Source organism: Choristoneura fumiferana, chromosome 5 (genome assembly GCF_025370935.1).
Source record: "Choristoneura fumiferana chromosome 5, NRCan_CFum_1, whole genome shotgun sequence".
In the NCBI taxonomy this organism is placed as follows: Eukaryota; Metazoa; Arthropoda; class Insecta; order Lepidoptera; family Tortricidae; genus Choristoneura; species Choristoneura fumiferana.
In genome coordinates, this window is record NC_133476.1 from 12915535 (window position 1) to 12929383 (window position 13849).

Genomic DNA, 13849 nt, shown 5'->3' on the forward strand with positions numbered 1-13849 from the left:
TTGCATTCAAAACAACCATGCTAAATTTCATGACTCTAAGCCCACTGGTTGTTATTTCAAAATTTTATCCCTATCCCGTGGAAATATTGAGACAAAAATAGTCTACATGTTATTCCAGCGATGCGTAACGAAGGATATAACAACATTTGATATAATTCAACAATTGATCTAATTTTCATTTGATATAATGTAATTTATCTTAAAAACCAAACATTATTGTTATTAATTCGATTTGATGTACTTTGGGTTAGGTAGGTTATAATATTATTTTGAATGATTAAGTATTCCACTAAGTACGAGAGTGGCTGGGTAACGAAATGTCTCCTGAAATGTGGGGCTGGAAACGAGGAGCTGATGGAACCCTCGAGCCAATTACCACCACTGATGCTCATGCTTCTGACATCGTAATGGCTTACATTTTTTGTCGCTGCAAAAGAAAGTTGCACTGGAAAATATGGATGTCAAAATCGAAAAGCCGATATTTAATGCAGTCTAGTATGTTTCGGCTGCTTGGGCTCATGTACAAAAGGTGTACCTGTAGATGTCATAGAAGGAGAAGATGGTAATGTCGATGTAGAAAACGATGAATAACAATAAAGATGAAATAATTTCCTTTTTTTATTTGGAAATAAATTTTTAAAACCTACTTACTTCGTTACTAATTTCTTAAATTGTGTATTTATTTATCTCCTTGTTAACTTAAACACCCTGTATCTCCTAAAGTATTGATCGTAGAGCAAAAATGAATATGACCAAATTTATGGGACATTTTACGTAAAAACTTTTTTCCCAAGCAATCATAATGATATTCGTACAAATATTCGACATATGAGCAAAATTCTTAAAAAAGGGTACCTTCAACCCCCCTTACACCCTTAGCACACCCCCCACCCTTGAGGACTTTTAGTATGTTCATCTGGATACTGCAAGGTATAACTGTACCAATTTTCAAAACTACACGGATTTTTTCTCCTGATTGCCCACATTCGGCTTTATTTAATTCTATTATATGCATATTAAATTATTTACTTCTAATTACATGATTGGTCAAAGAAAAAAAAATATATTTTCAGTATTCATTGTTATTCTAGTCTATTTTTATGACGGTTGAAGAGATGATTGAATGAATAACTGAGACATAAATTTAAGTAGGTAGAGCATTAGCCACTCACTGCCATTGAATGCCATAAAACAACTAAAATATAATGATATATAACTTGCTGTAGTGTTTTACCTCTTATCATTAGGAATTAGATTTATTTCCACAGTGTGTAGATATCATGAAGATAGTGGTATGGTTGACTGGCTTATAAATTGTTTAATATGAATTGTAACTTCTGTCTGTTCTGTCTGTTGTATTCTAAAACTATATAGATAGGCTGCTAAAATCATATCCCTTCCTTTTTAGAGTTCCGGCGCCAAAATGGCAAAAACGGAACCCTTATAGTTTCGCCATGTCTGTCTGTCTATCTGTCTGTCTGTCCGTCCGCGGCTTTGCGCAGGGACTATCAATGCTAGAAAGCTGTAATTATGCACGGATATATATGTAAACTATTGTAAACTATGCCGACAAAATGGTACAATAAAAAATAAAAATAACATCCCCCCCCTTCTAAAATCTAAACCGGTGGGTGGAAAAATTTGAAAAAATTCAGGATGGTAGTAAGTATACTCGTATCAAACTTTCAAGGAAAACTATAATGGAAGATTCCGTATAAAATACGAAAACCTTAGAAAAATATTGCTTAATTTTTTCGTAATGGCTACGGAACCCTATTTCGGGCGTGTCCGACTCGCTCTTGGCCGGTTTTTTTGCCGTTGTCGTGTAAACAGTACCAATTTGATGTGTTTTTGTTTAAAACATTAATACAAGCTCTTTTGGTTGAGTTTTACCTGTATTGTCTGTCATACAGACTAAATATCTGTACTTACCAAGTTTCAAGTCGATGTCATTTCATTAAGAGTCCCGTCCTGCAGCGACCAACCTGGCTGAACCAGCAGAATTTCACAACCAGGCCCTATTTAATAAAAGTCACGAGTGCTACAATTTTACATAATTGTTAAGTTTCTCATACAAAAAGTGTCAATTATGTAGAACTGAGCGCTTGTAACTTTTATTGAATAGGGGGCTGATTATTGTATTGTCACTAAACTTACATAAGCGATGTAAAATTCAGCTCTATCGGTATCAGAAAAAAGGTCCAAAATTGGTTTGCAAAAGTTTGAAATCGAAATTAAAACTTACTCGTACGGTCAAGAACTTTAATTCATGAACCACTATGGAACCATTTCACAGTAAACGGTCATAGCGACATCGCATTAATTAACAAGGAAAATCGTAATGAGTTTTCCTTTGAAAAGGTTCCATGGTGGCTCATCGTTGAGTTTCTTGCCGGATTCTTCTTAACAGAGGTTTTCCGAACCGGTGGTAGTTTTTTTTTGACATTCATAAAGTGCTTGTTATAGCCTAAATTGAATAAAGATATTTTGACTTTGACTTTGACATGGATTGAAGTCCTTGACCTTACGTACATACACCTAAATACATTCTAACGTTGCAAGTTAAATAAAACTTGTTCAAAACCATTTCTGATTTTCGTAGCTAGCATTTCAACTACTATTTATTTGGTCATCAACGTGTAAATTTGTACGGACCAGAGGTACTATCTAACGCCCTCGGCCAGAATCGTGATCACAGTGGTGATAACACATTGTTGGCTTAGGTGTAGCCATGACACTATTCGTGTCGCATGCATCGCCTAGGTCTAAAACGTTTCAAGTAGTACCTGTATGAATAGGCGAATTGCCCGAAGAAAATGTACGCATAACGCGGGATTCTGGTCTGTACAGGCTTGGCTGTGTAGGGTTGTTGTTAATAATATACCTACACCTGCCCCTTAGTGGCTGCCCGTCGGGCGGGCGCGGTGCGGCGCTATTCACGCACGCCGCGCCGCGCGCCGGCCGCTGCACATGCACCGACGGGCGGTCAGCCGCGCCCCTGTACCTGTCCAACATCAAATATACGTTATGTTCTGTATCTACCTGTGGCACAGAGAACTTGAACAGCATCATATAGTTTTGTCTCATAAGTTATATCTTGATACCAACACGCGATCGCGACATAGTAATTGTTACAGTAAAACTACCATTCAGAACCTACTCTATTTCGAATAGCCCGCAAATGAAGCAAAACGAAGCACCGGCTGCATCGGTGTATTATCGTGACGTATAGAGGCTCGCCAAGTCGCCTGCCACAGACCGGCGAGGCAAGCGAGTCAACCGTCAAACAAGCGATGCATTGCAACATGCAGGAGCGTGCGGCAGGCAGGCGGGGCCCCACTCTGCCCCGCGCCGGCGCTGCGGTCCGGCCGCCAGTTCGCCGATGCGCGTCCCTCGCGACGCAGGCATGAGAGCGTCGTGACTATTAACGCCGGCTCCCGCGTGTGGCTTTGTTTTGTGTTACCAGTGTTGTTGTGTTGATTCAACACTCAAGATGTATTTTGAAATGACTGCGCATAGTTGACATGTCACTCAGCGCGCCAGCCCAGGTGGTGCGCGGGAACAGAGCTGGCAGCCTCGACCAGCTCGATTTTCAAGAGCGCAGGCAGCTGATCGCCAGCTCCCTGTCCCTTACAGATTTCTTACACGTCGGGGCGAAGGAAGTCGCTGCTGTTGCCGGTCAGTCCCCTTCCCTTCCCTTGCTTTACACGCCCAGTCACATTCCTAACAATAGCCTTGCGAAACCAAAGGCTCATGCATGACATTTGGCCTCTACTACCAGTACACACAATATAAACGCCTGGCGCACTAACGTCATACGCTAATAAATTAGGACTCTGTGTGCTCAGTGCTTAATTATTTTGTAACAGAACAGATAGATCGCCCGGTTGACGATTTTAATTTGTTAAAATATAATTAATAACTACCGCGTACTTACCCTAGTTTGAAATTCGTCTCCTGTTCTAGAATTTTATTATATTATATTCTAATTATATTCTAGATTTATTCTATCTACTAAGTACGTACATGATAATGGATACTGTAAGAGTAAACAATGTTATCTGTTCGTGTCTCACTCATGACTCAATAATATGTAGCTGCCTTATATTAAGATAGGTTTAAGAATTTGGCGTTGCAACGTGTGAAAATTACCATGTAAAAAGGTGACCTTGTTTATGTAGATGGAATGTATTATTCTTTCTTTGAATATTTTCTTAAATATCGAAACTAAATTCTGAGTTTTACCATGTTTTGTACAGTCAACAAAAAAGTAAATTTTGCGTCGAAATCAAAATTTTACAGAAAATTTTACATGTAATTTTGGAATTCGTGAAGTTTTTTTGACATCCGCTCCGACACTGTAACGAAAGAAAAATAAAATTCGCATTTAACATGCTTCGAAAATACTTGGCTGACGACGCAAACAAGGTTGACTTTGAAAGCACATATTTATTTCCGAATCTTGGGTTCATCAACATTCGTTTAACAAATTCCAACACAAAACGAGTGCGTCGTTAAATTAAATACCCCTGACGTGTTGGTAAATTACAACCATGACATCATTCTGTGCCCTGAAGGAGTGGTAGATAGTGGTAGGTAGTCGCGACCGCGACCCCGCATGTGTGCTACCAGCCTTACATGATCATAAACCTTAGCCCTCGCGTGACTATATGTGTACCTATTAAAATCTTCTACGCAAAGACTTACATATAATATGTAGTGGGACCTGTCTGGTTTATGCCAAGTACAGTCAAGAAAACTGAATCAAATACCAGGGTGGAACCTTTTCATTATCCATTTCACTATGATTTCTTTGGCAAATGTACGCGATGTCAACATGACAATTGTAACTTGTAACATAAAGGTTCCACCCTGGAACGTGATTCAGTTTCCTCGACTGCGCGAAAAGTTGTAATGTTAAGTCTAGTAAACCAAGCTATAGCCGAGGTACCGTCATAATTTTTTCAAAAAAAAAAAATTCGTCCACTTTGTCGGCGTGGTTAATGTAATATAATAATATATGTACATAAAGCTATGCAAAAATTCAGCTTTCTAGTACTAATTATTCCTAAGCTAAGGTGCGATGCGAACGGACGGACCGGACGGACATGGCGAAACTATAACGTTAGCTTTACGACTATCAAAACGAAAACATAGTAAATAATACTGAATAATATCTAGATAATAATATATTTCACAATTTTTTGCCACCTACGATTCGGACTGTTTAGAATGAGCACTTTCCATGACTTGTACTGAGACCAAAGATTCTCCTTCCTCTTTGACTGAGACTAAATCGGGGATCCCCTTTTAATTGAATGGTACAATAATGTTTTGACATTGTGTATGGTACTATAGTTTTTTAAAACCTAAACAAGAGAGCGGCACAATTTTCTTCCGCCCTGGGCGGCTGATACCCACGCTAGGCCACAGGACTATGGAACCATAAAACCATAAATACCATAAAACAATACAACAACATATTGTAATAAATAAATACCATAAAACGTTCTGAAAACAAACAGTGATTCATAAATTAGATTGATTTAATTATAATCACGATCATTATACTTTATGAAAAACAGGAATAACTATATAAACTAAAAAAAAGTCAACATCTGCTCCGCGATTTAGCGGATAACTGATCGACCTTAAGTTTGACTTGTAGTCATGCTAAAAGCAGCTTATGTTAAGGTCAATTGTAGGTAAAGGCCGTTGCTAGTGAACTGTTTATACGCTCATTGCATGACAATTTACCAAGAAGGCTTCAAAATATAGTATTTGAAGCGAAAGTTTTTATTTTATAGAAATAGACCATCAATCTTCAGCGAGCCTTAGTGGTTTTCGAAGTTTATTAAATCACGACATACACAGAACTGAATATTCTTTCGCTATTGTCTGCCCCACTTTACTCTTTATGTGCAGAAGCCTATACATACGCCATATAATACGCCGAGATGGTTCGAGAAACCATTGTTATGGCAGTTTGTTTTGCACTCGACTTGGCGGTGGCACTACTGTGCCCCAGATTGACGTTGACCACTTTAATCAAAAGATAATCATGTAGCATTATCATAGGATTGCAAATCAATGATATTGTTTTTACAAATTTTTTTTTCGGTTTATCGTAGTACGTAGTACTTTACTATGGTTTTCATTTGTTAACGGACGCTTTTCAATGGACAATTTAACCCTTTTCGTTTTGGGGGTATTTTTCCAGTATTGTATTTTTGTAACATCATGTTGTTTTTGCTGTATTAGATCTGGACAAAAATTACTATCTTGATGATTTCATATTGGACATATAACTCGCTTCGTTCATACGTCCATTTAGATCATTACATTTTACGTCATAGTTAAAGCAATGATGACATTAAATAATAATAGAGTCATAAAAAGTCCATTAGTTGCAGTCCATAATTTGTATCGTAGTATTTGCTTGTCTTCGTATACTCTTTTCCCACGTTAACACCATGCTAGTTAACCACGCGAAAGTGAAAATACGATTTTCCACCATTCATAACTTACGGCTTGTTTTATCTAGAGCTCCCTCGTCGGATACTTTCACTATCTTAATGGAATTTATGACGTTCCAAAATTAGCAATTTGATCATGTTCTAATTAAATGTTAATTTTAAGTATAACAGTTCTGATTACGTTGTGCTCTAGTGCTTAACCGGTACATTATATCCTACGACGACCTGTTGCCCCTACTACCTATTATTGGAGGTAGAGATAGAATTAAAATAGCCGCATTCAAATAATATGTAAAATCAACACGCGAATTTTACTAGCCTTTATTTGTACGAGTATTAGGATGCCAGATAAGGTTTTTGTTGCATCCCAGTTATCTGCCTAAGTAATGTAATTAACTATCTTTACTCAAAGCAAATAAAGTGATCTCAAATAGAGAATTAGTTTTTTTTTGGACGTGACAAAAATTAGGTAAGGGTTACAGCCAACATTATTTGTATTTTTTGGTGCATGAACAACTTTTAGCACACTAAAAGAAACCATAAATTACGAGTGGTTGGCGCAGTCTTTATCTTCTCAAAGCATCTTCTTTTTATTTCCGATCCTGAATAGGAGAGTAAATCAGTTGTTTTTTTTTCTCAATCTGTTATTAGCATTAACATTTCTTAGGGTCCCGGAGCCAAAATGGCAAAAACGGAACCCTTATAGTTTCGCCATATCTGTCTGTCTGTCTGTCCGTCCGCGGCTTTGCTGAGGGACTATCAATGCTAGAAATCTGTAATTTTTCACGGATATGTATATGTAAACTGTCAAAAAAAAGTACAATATAAAAAATTTTTTTTAGGTTACCTCCCATAGACGTAAAGTGGGGGTGTTTTTTTTTTCTCATCCAACCCTATAGTATGTGGTATCGTTGGATAGGTCTTTTAAAACCATTAGGGGTTTGCTAAGATGATTTTTCGATTCAGTGATCTGTTTGCTAAATATTCAACTTGAAAGTGCAAATTTTCATTAAAAATCCCCCCTCTAAAATCTAAACCGGTGGGTGGAAAAAATTCAGGATAGTAGTATATGAAACTTACAAGAAAAACAATAACGGCTAAGTTTGCTTGAGAATTATTAGTATTTTAAGAGTAAATAGCAGCCTAAGGTATAAAATATACCTAAACTTGGAAGATGCCGTATAAAATACGAAATCCTTAGAAAAATATTACTTAATTTTTTTGTAATGGCTACGGAACCCTATTTTGGGCGTGTCCGACACGCTCTTGGCCGGTTTTTGTTATTATAAGTTATAAGTATATACATACTAGGTAGTCGGCAGTTTTAAGTTTTTTTTATCCTCCATCGTAATTATTGTTTACTAGCTTTTGCCCGCGGCTCCGCCCGCGTGGTATTCGGTTATCGCGCGCTGTTCCCTCGGGAACTGCATTTTTCCGGAATAAAAATTAGCCTATGTCACTCTCGGGCCCATAAACTATCTCTATCTCAAAAATCACGTCAATCCGTCGCTCCGTTACGGCGTGAAAGACGGACAAACACACAAACATACAAACACACTTTCGCATTTACAATATTAGTATGGATTATGAAAATATGATACGTTCCTTGTTAGTGGTTGTCGTCATTATTATATCGTACCTGTTGTTCACGTGAGCTCGAATCGCTGATTGTTGTTTTTGGTTCTGTGACCATTTATGAAAGTAGGTAATACAGACTTAACTACCATATGGCCTAATCTTATTCGTGGAGGTGTAGCGTGTCATCGACCTTTCATGAACAGAGTTACTATCAGTCAGTTCTCCGCAAATTTGTTCATCGCTGTCTCGCAGTAATTGTAGAATTTCCCGGCATGAAAACTATCCTAAGGACTGTTCAATTTACTAAGCGGGCAGTAAAAAAACAGTTTTTTTTTTCATTCGACTGGATGGCAAACGAGCAAGTGGGTCTCCTGATGGTAAGAGATCACCACCGCCCATAAACATCTGCAACACCAGGGGTATTTCAGATGCGTTGCCAACCTAGAGGCCTAAGATGGGATATTTCAAGTGCCAGTAATTTCACCGGCTGTCTTACTCTCCAAGCCGAAACACAACAGTGCAAGCACTGCTGCTTCACGGCAGGATTAGCGAGCAAGATGGTGGTAGCAATCCGGGCGGACCTTGTCCTTGTCTTGTCTGTCTGTCCGTTTGCCTGTCCGTCCGTCCGTCCGTATGTCACAGGCATTTTACTCGAAAACTACAAGATGTAATGTAGTTAAATTACAAAAAATAAATATTTATAGGGACTCCATACACGTAACAGAAATTGAAAAAAAAAATAAACTCATCATCGTGTGGCACATAGTTCGACAGCTCTTTTGAAAAGATAGTAAGGTTTCTCAAAAACTTTTTTGATTAAGCGAAGATTTCCGGAAATATTCGCTCCCAAAGTCTTAGTAGGGATGTCTTCAATTAGGTCCCATAAGCACCAAATCAGGATCTGATGATTGGATCTTAAGGAAATCGAGGGAACTCTTCAAATGTTGTAGGGACATCTATAGTAAATTGGGTATATTTAGTAGTAACTCGTGCATTTGCTCTTGAAAATCATCATTTGGCGAAGTGGAACTGATGATGAAGACCACAGTTTAACAAGTATTTCACGGGTTGAATTTTAATTAAGTACTTTGACACAGTTGCTAGGCGATTTATGCTCCTCGTAATGCATATGATATAAAACGGGTGGTAGCACCAAGACTCCTCAATAATGAACAGCAGTTGATATTGAACTAAGTATTGTATCTTACTCGTAGATTATTTACACTAAAAAGCGTGAAAAAAAAAATTATAACAAAAAATTTAACCGACTACAAAAAACCATGAAAATAATTTTCTACCAGTCTGAAGTCGGTCGGTGCCTCAGCACGAGCCAGCAGGAGTGATTGAAACCCAACATATAGTGCGTAGGTGAGGTAGATGACTAGAGATCCACTCCTGCTGGCTCGTGCTGAGGCTCCGACCGACTTCAGACTGGTAGAAAATTTCAATTTTTTGTTATATTTTTTTTTTGCAGTATCAATTTGCGATTTGCTATTTTTATTTGCTCTATTGTGAAAGATGTTTGGTAGTTAACAGAAATAACAAAACTATTGACAGACAGACTATTGGTAAAATTATAACTATCAACTGTTTATAGAAATAGTGTGAAAGTCGAAGTATAAGTAGGTTTAGGTAAGCATGTCCGCTTACTAAATTGAACAGTCCTTATGTCTATCACATAATCTCAAACTATCCCAATTCCCAATACCAAATTTTTGTGACCAAACTCCGAAACGGCTTGACCGATTTTAATGTTTTTTTTTTGTGTATTTATATTCGGTAGGTCTAAGGATAGGGACGTAAACTATTTTTCATACATCAAGGCGAACGGAGTCGTGGGCAACAGCTAGTATAAACATAATAATATTATAGTAAGGGTGTAGGTAAGTAGTAGGTAGTAGTAGTTGATGAATTGAATTAATTAAATATTTAAGTTGGTTCTCTATGTATATATTTGTGTTTTCTGTACTGTTTACTGTATTGGTGTGCAATAAAGAGTTATTGTATTGTATTTTATTGTTAGTACTTATTTTGTTTACTTAAAGGCATGTGTTTATTGTAGACTATAACGGCTTTGTTTTCGTCTACTACACCTTAGAGCCAACAACTCCAATGCGCTACAGCAGTAGCATATTAATTACATTGTTTAAATAATTCTATTACGCAACAAAGGGCTTAGTGAATCATAATTTACCTACTACACATTCCTACGAACTTAGTTTTTAGGGTTCCGTACCCGAAGGGTGACAAACACAACCCTATTAAGGTATACTGTCCGTCCGCCCGTCAGTCTGTCCGTCACATGACTTTATTTCAAGAACCGTAATAGATAGACAACTGATATGTATCTATATTATAATGTGTCTTTTGCCGTTACAACAAAAAATAAAACAAATATATATATTTTTTAATTAAGCTACCCATCCAATCAGTATAAAATGACCACACACTTTAAGCTAATAAATAAGCAGGGCTCTGCTACCGCTGACACTGGATTTTTATTAATACGGCCTTCTATGGAGTTGATTTTGGCATATCTAGATACATACATAATGCACACGTACAAATCTGTAAGGAGTCCTCGATGTGCAAGTCCGACTCGCACTTGGCAGATTATTGTGTTATGTTTTTTAATATAATCACCGAAATTAGAAGTTTTACGTACCTAAATCCCTTCGTCCCTTTACATGATTTCAAAGTGCGGTTATCTTTAGTTCCATGCTCGTAGTCGACTGCTAAGTTAGATAAAAAAGCCCCTACATATTTAAATGTCGTTGCTCCCAAAATATTTCTCGAAGCGTACAACTTGAATTTAATCTATTTGTTATGATAACCATCGGTCATTGTAAAAAGCAATTCAGAGGTGTATTCGCACAATAAGGCCATTGGAACTCGTGATGGTTCGTGAATAGCGGTCGCGGGTCGCGATGTTCGCAGGAGGTGCGTCGGCGCTGGCTCATCGATCACCGCGCGCGTGGGCACACCGGCACAGTCGGTGCGATGGGACATTTCCGTGACTCATTCACTTCTTATCTACGTAATTATAGGGTTTTGTACCGTAACTTGTACTGCTGCCACGTAACTCGGAGCTACAGGTACGCTTAATATCGGATTAGGACTTATTTATAAACATTCCACGTGTTAACATATAACGGTACTATCGTAAAGATAGTGAATAATATGCTGTAATAGGAAATAGATACCTACATAAATGTTTACAAGCTTTTCCGACATTGTGCTCTGTTGATTCTGTACCTACAACTACGACGCAGAACGATTTTATGAGTTGTGGCTGCGCATTGTTACATACCGTTGTTATATCGACAATAGTTTGTCATCAAACTTAATCTCTACTCTACATCGAGATAGCGTTCAGAGTCGTTCTCATAATTACCTACTTCATTTTAGTTTAGTAAGGTAATTGTATTTAGGTTGACATCATATTTTCAATGGGGTATCCTAACGGCTAGCTGGGTCTGGTAGTGATTGTAAATGTAATAGATGCACGCTTAATATCCAATTGGGGTAGTTTTTCATGTCTTCATGACCTAACTTCTAGTGTTGATTGAATAAAAAAACTGGACAGCACACGTACAGTAATATAAAGCAAAGCTTCGAACAAATCTCACCACAAACATTGGGTTCTATTTACGTCAGGCCCCCGTGTAAGCCTTTCTGTTAATTGAACTGGTGTCTATCAATTGTCATTTGGGTACAGAACAAACAACCGTCTGTGTGATTGATTTGACATTATCATTGTTGCAAAACATCCAGTTACTCCTTGTATTTAGGTCTTTGACGTATAAATTATCTTGTGTTGCGTCGTATCGCTTTACTAAAGAAAGAGGAATACTTTGTTTACCTTTTTACCTGTGTCGAGTCGTACGGGTATTTTGTGCGCGTGAAAAACATCGAATGGCCCTAAATGTAACGCGCCCATGGGCCAGGAGTATAATTGCTTCCCCGGCCTTTCTTATTATGAGGATTCGGCTTTTACTGATAGTAGCTGGGTTGTACCTACTTATATTCAAGTTTATTATGTACTAGCTTTTGCCCGCGACTTCGTCTGCGTAGATTTCGATGTTTACACAATACTCCATATTACAGTCAATGTCATAAATAAGTGATCACTTGTGTACCTTGTCACTTTAACTTCGTGTTTGAAAAGCCATACGAAATCGTGATAACAAAAGTAATCACTTATTTATGACGTTGACTGTACAGACTGGACAGTACCTAATAAGATTTTCTCGGGACAGGCTTGAAAAAGCTCACTTTCTCGAAACGTACACTTTCTCCAAAAGTGCGCTTCTTTAGAAGGATCACTTTCTCGGAAGGTACACGCAAGGGCGTACCCAGCTTCTTGCCTAGGAGGGGGGGGGGAAGTCAGTTTTTTTAGGTCAGATCGCCTGCACTTGTATTGTCATACACACTACACAAAGACAACTACATGAAACACAAGGCATATGTAGTGTGTTGGGTGAACACCCGCAAAGGATCCTGCTTCATAGGTAAACGGGGCATAATATATTGTAGAACATACAATTTCCAGGGGGGGCAGCTGCCCTCCCCTGCCCCCCCACCTGGGTATGCCCATGGGTACACGTCTCTAAAAGTGAACTTCCCAATAAGCACACTTTCTCAGATAGAGTGCATTTTCTCAGATAGAGCACATTCTCAGAAGATATATTTTCTGAGAAGGTGGACTTTCTCAAATTATGAACAATCTTTACTAGCTATTAATAAATGTCTAAATTTAATAAAAACCGGGCAATCGCATGTCGAGCCATGCCAGTATAAGGTTCCGTGGTTGCTCAACCGTCACAATTGGTTCAGAAATTAGAAGGGAGGGACGCATATGTTTGAACTCTCCGAGCGATTATTTACTTACCACAGTATTTTTCAATTTTGACCAAGTTGCATTCCAATATTATTATTTTTTATTTATTTCTGTGATAGATCGTTAAATATAAAGGTATAAAAATCATTTAATCTAGAGCGGTCGCTCTCAATTATATTTCTTTTTGTTATGAAAATTTGACTTAGTGATTTATGTAGTAAAAGTCAATTTTTTAGTCATTTAACTTTTTGAGTTATTACCGTTTTACTACGGAACCGCTTGGTTTTTTATAGTAAAATTTTGTGAGTCATGTATGTGTACTAGTTGTGAGTAAACTATATAAAAAATATAGCTCATAGCAAATATGAATCATAGCTCAAAGGCAGATATTGTTCTCTTATGTTGATATCCGTGCCCCCTCTTCTAAACTTAAGAGATAATTCGGCAAAATCCTTTTTCGGTGACGTATTCATGTCACAACGTATTAATTTTAATTTCAGTGCTGTTTAAGTTTAGAACTTAACTCAATCGAGTGTAGTGAATAAACCCCCCCCCTCTTTAGGGGTTAAATTTTTATAGCCTATAACCTGGCCGGGGATTTTCTCGACAGTTTAGTAAAGTTTGCAGGTAAATCCGTTCAGCCGTTCTCAAGTGAAATAAACGACAAACAAATAAACAGACAACCAGGTAAACAAACAAAAATTCTAAAAACTGTTGGAGCGTGTTCTGTTATTGATTCTAAGGGGCTGTTTCACCATCCATTGATTAGTGTTAACTGGCGGTTAGGTGTGATGCCGTATCTATTTGTTTTATTCGAATAGACGGAGACGGCATCACATTTAACCGTCAGTTAACACTAATCAATGGATGGTAAAACAGCCCCTAAGTATCCTCAGTCTACTTTTTTTCGGATATCTTTTCATATTACAGACTTTCGACCCTCTTCAGCTTTATT

At 37.8% G+C, this 13849-nt stretch overlaps 1 protein-coding gene across 8 annotated transcripts in view; it reads left to right on the forward strand.

Moving 5' to 3' along the window:
* LOC141428185 (phosphatase and actin regulator 2) overlaps positions 1–13849 on the forward strand; it is a 63387-nt gene that overhangs the window by 14285 nt on the left and 35253 nt on the right. Inside the window, exon 1 of one of the 8 annotated variants that reach the window (XM_074088007.1) lies at positions 3358–3678. The exons of the other annotated variants lie outside the window; for them this stretch is intronic. Within the exon in view, the coding sequence (XP_073944108.1) occupies positions 3525–3678 (154 nt within the window). The 5' untranslated portion in view covers positions 3358–3524. Of the gene's footprint in view, positions 1–3357; positions 3679–13849 lie in introns of those variants that run through there. 8 annotated transcript variants of the gene reach the window in all.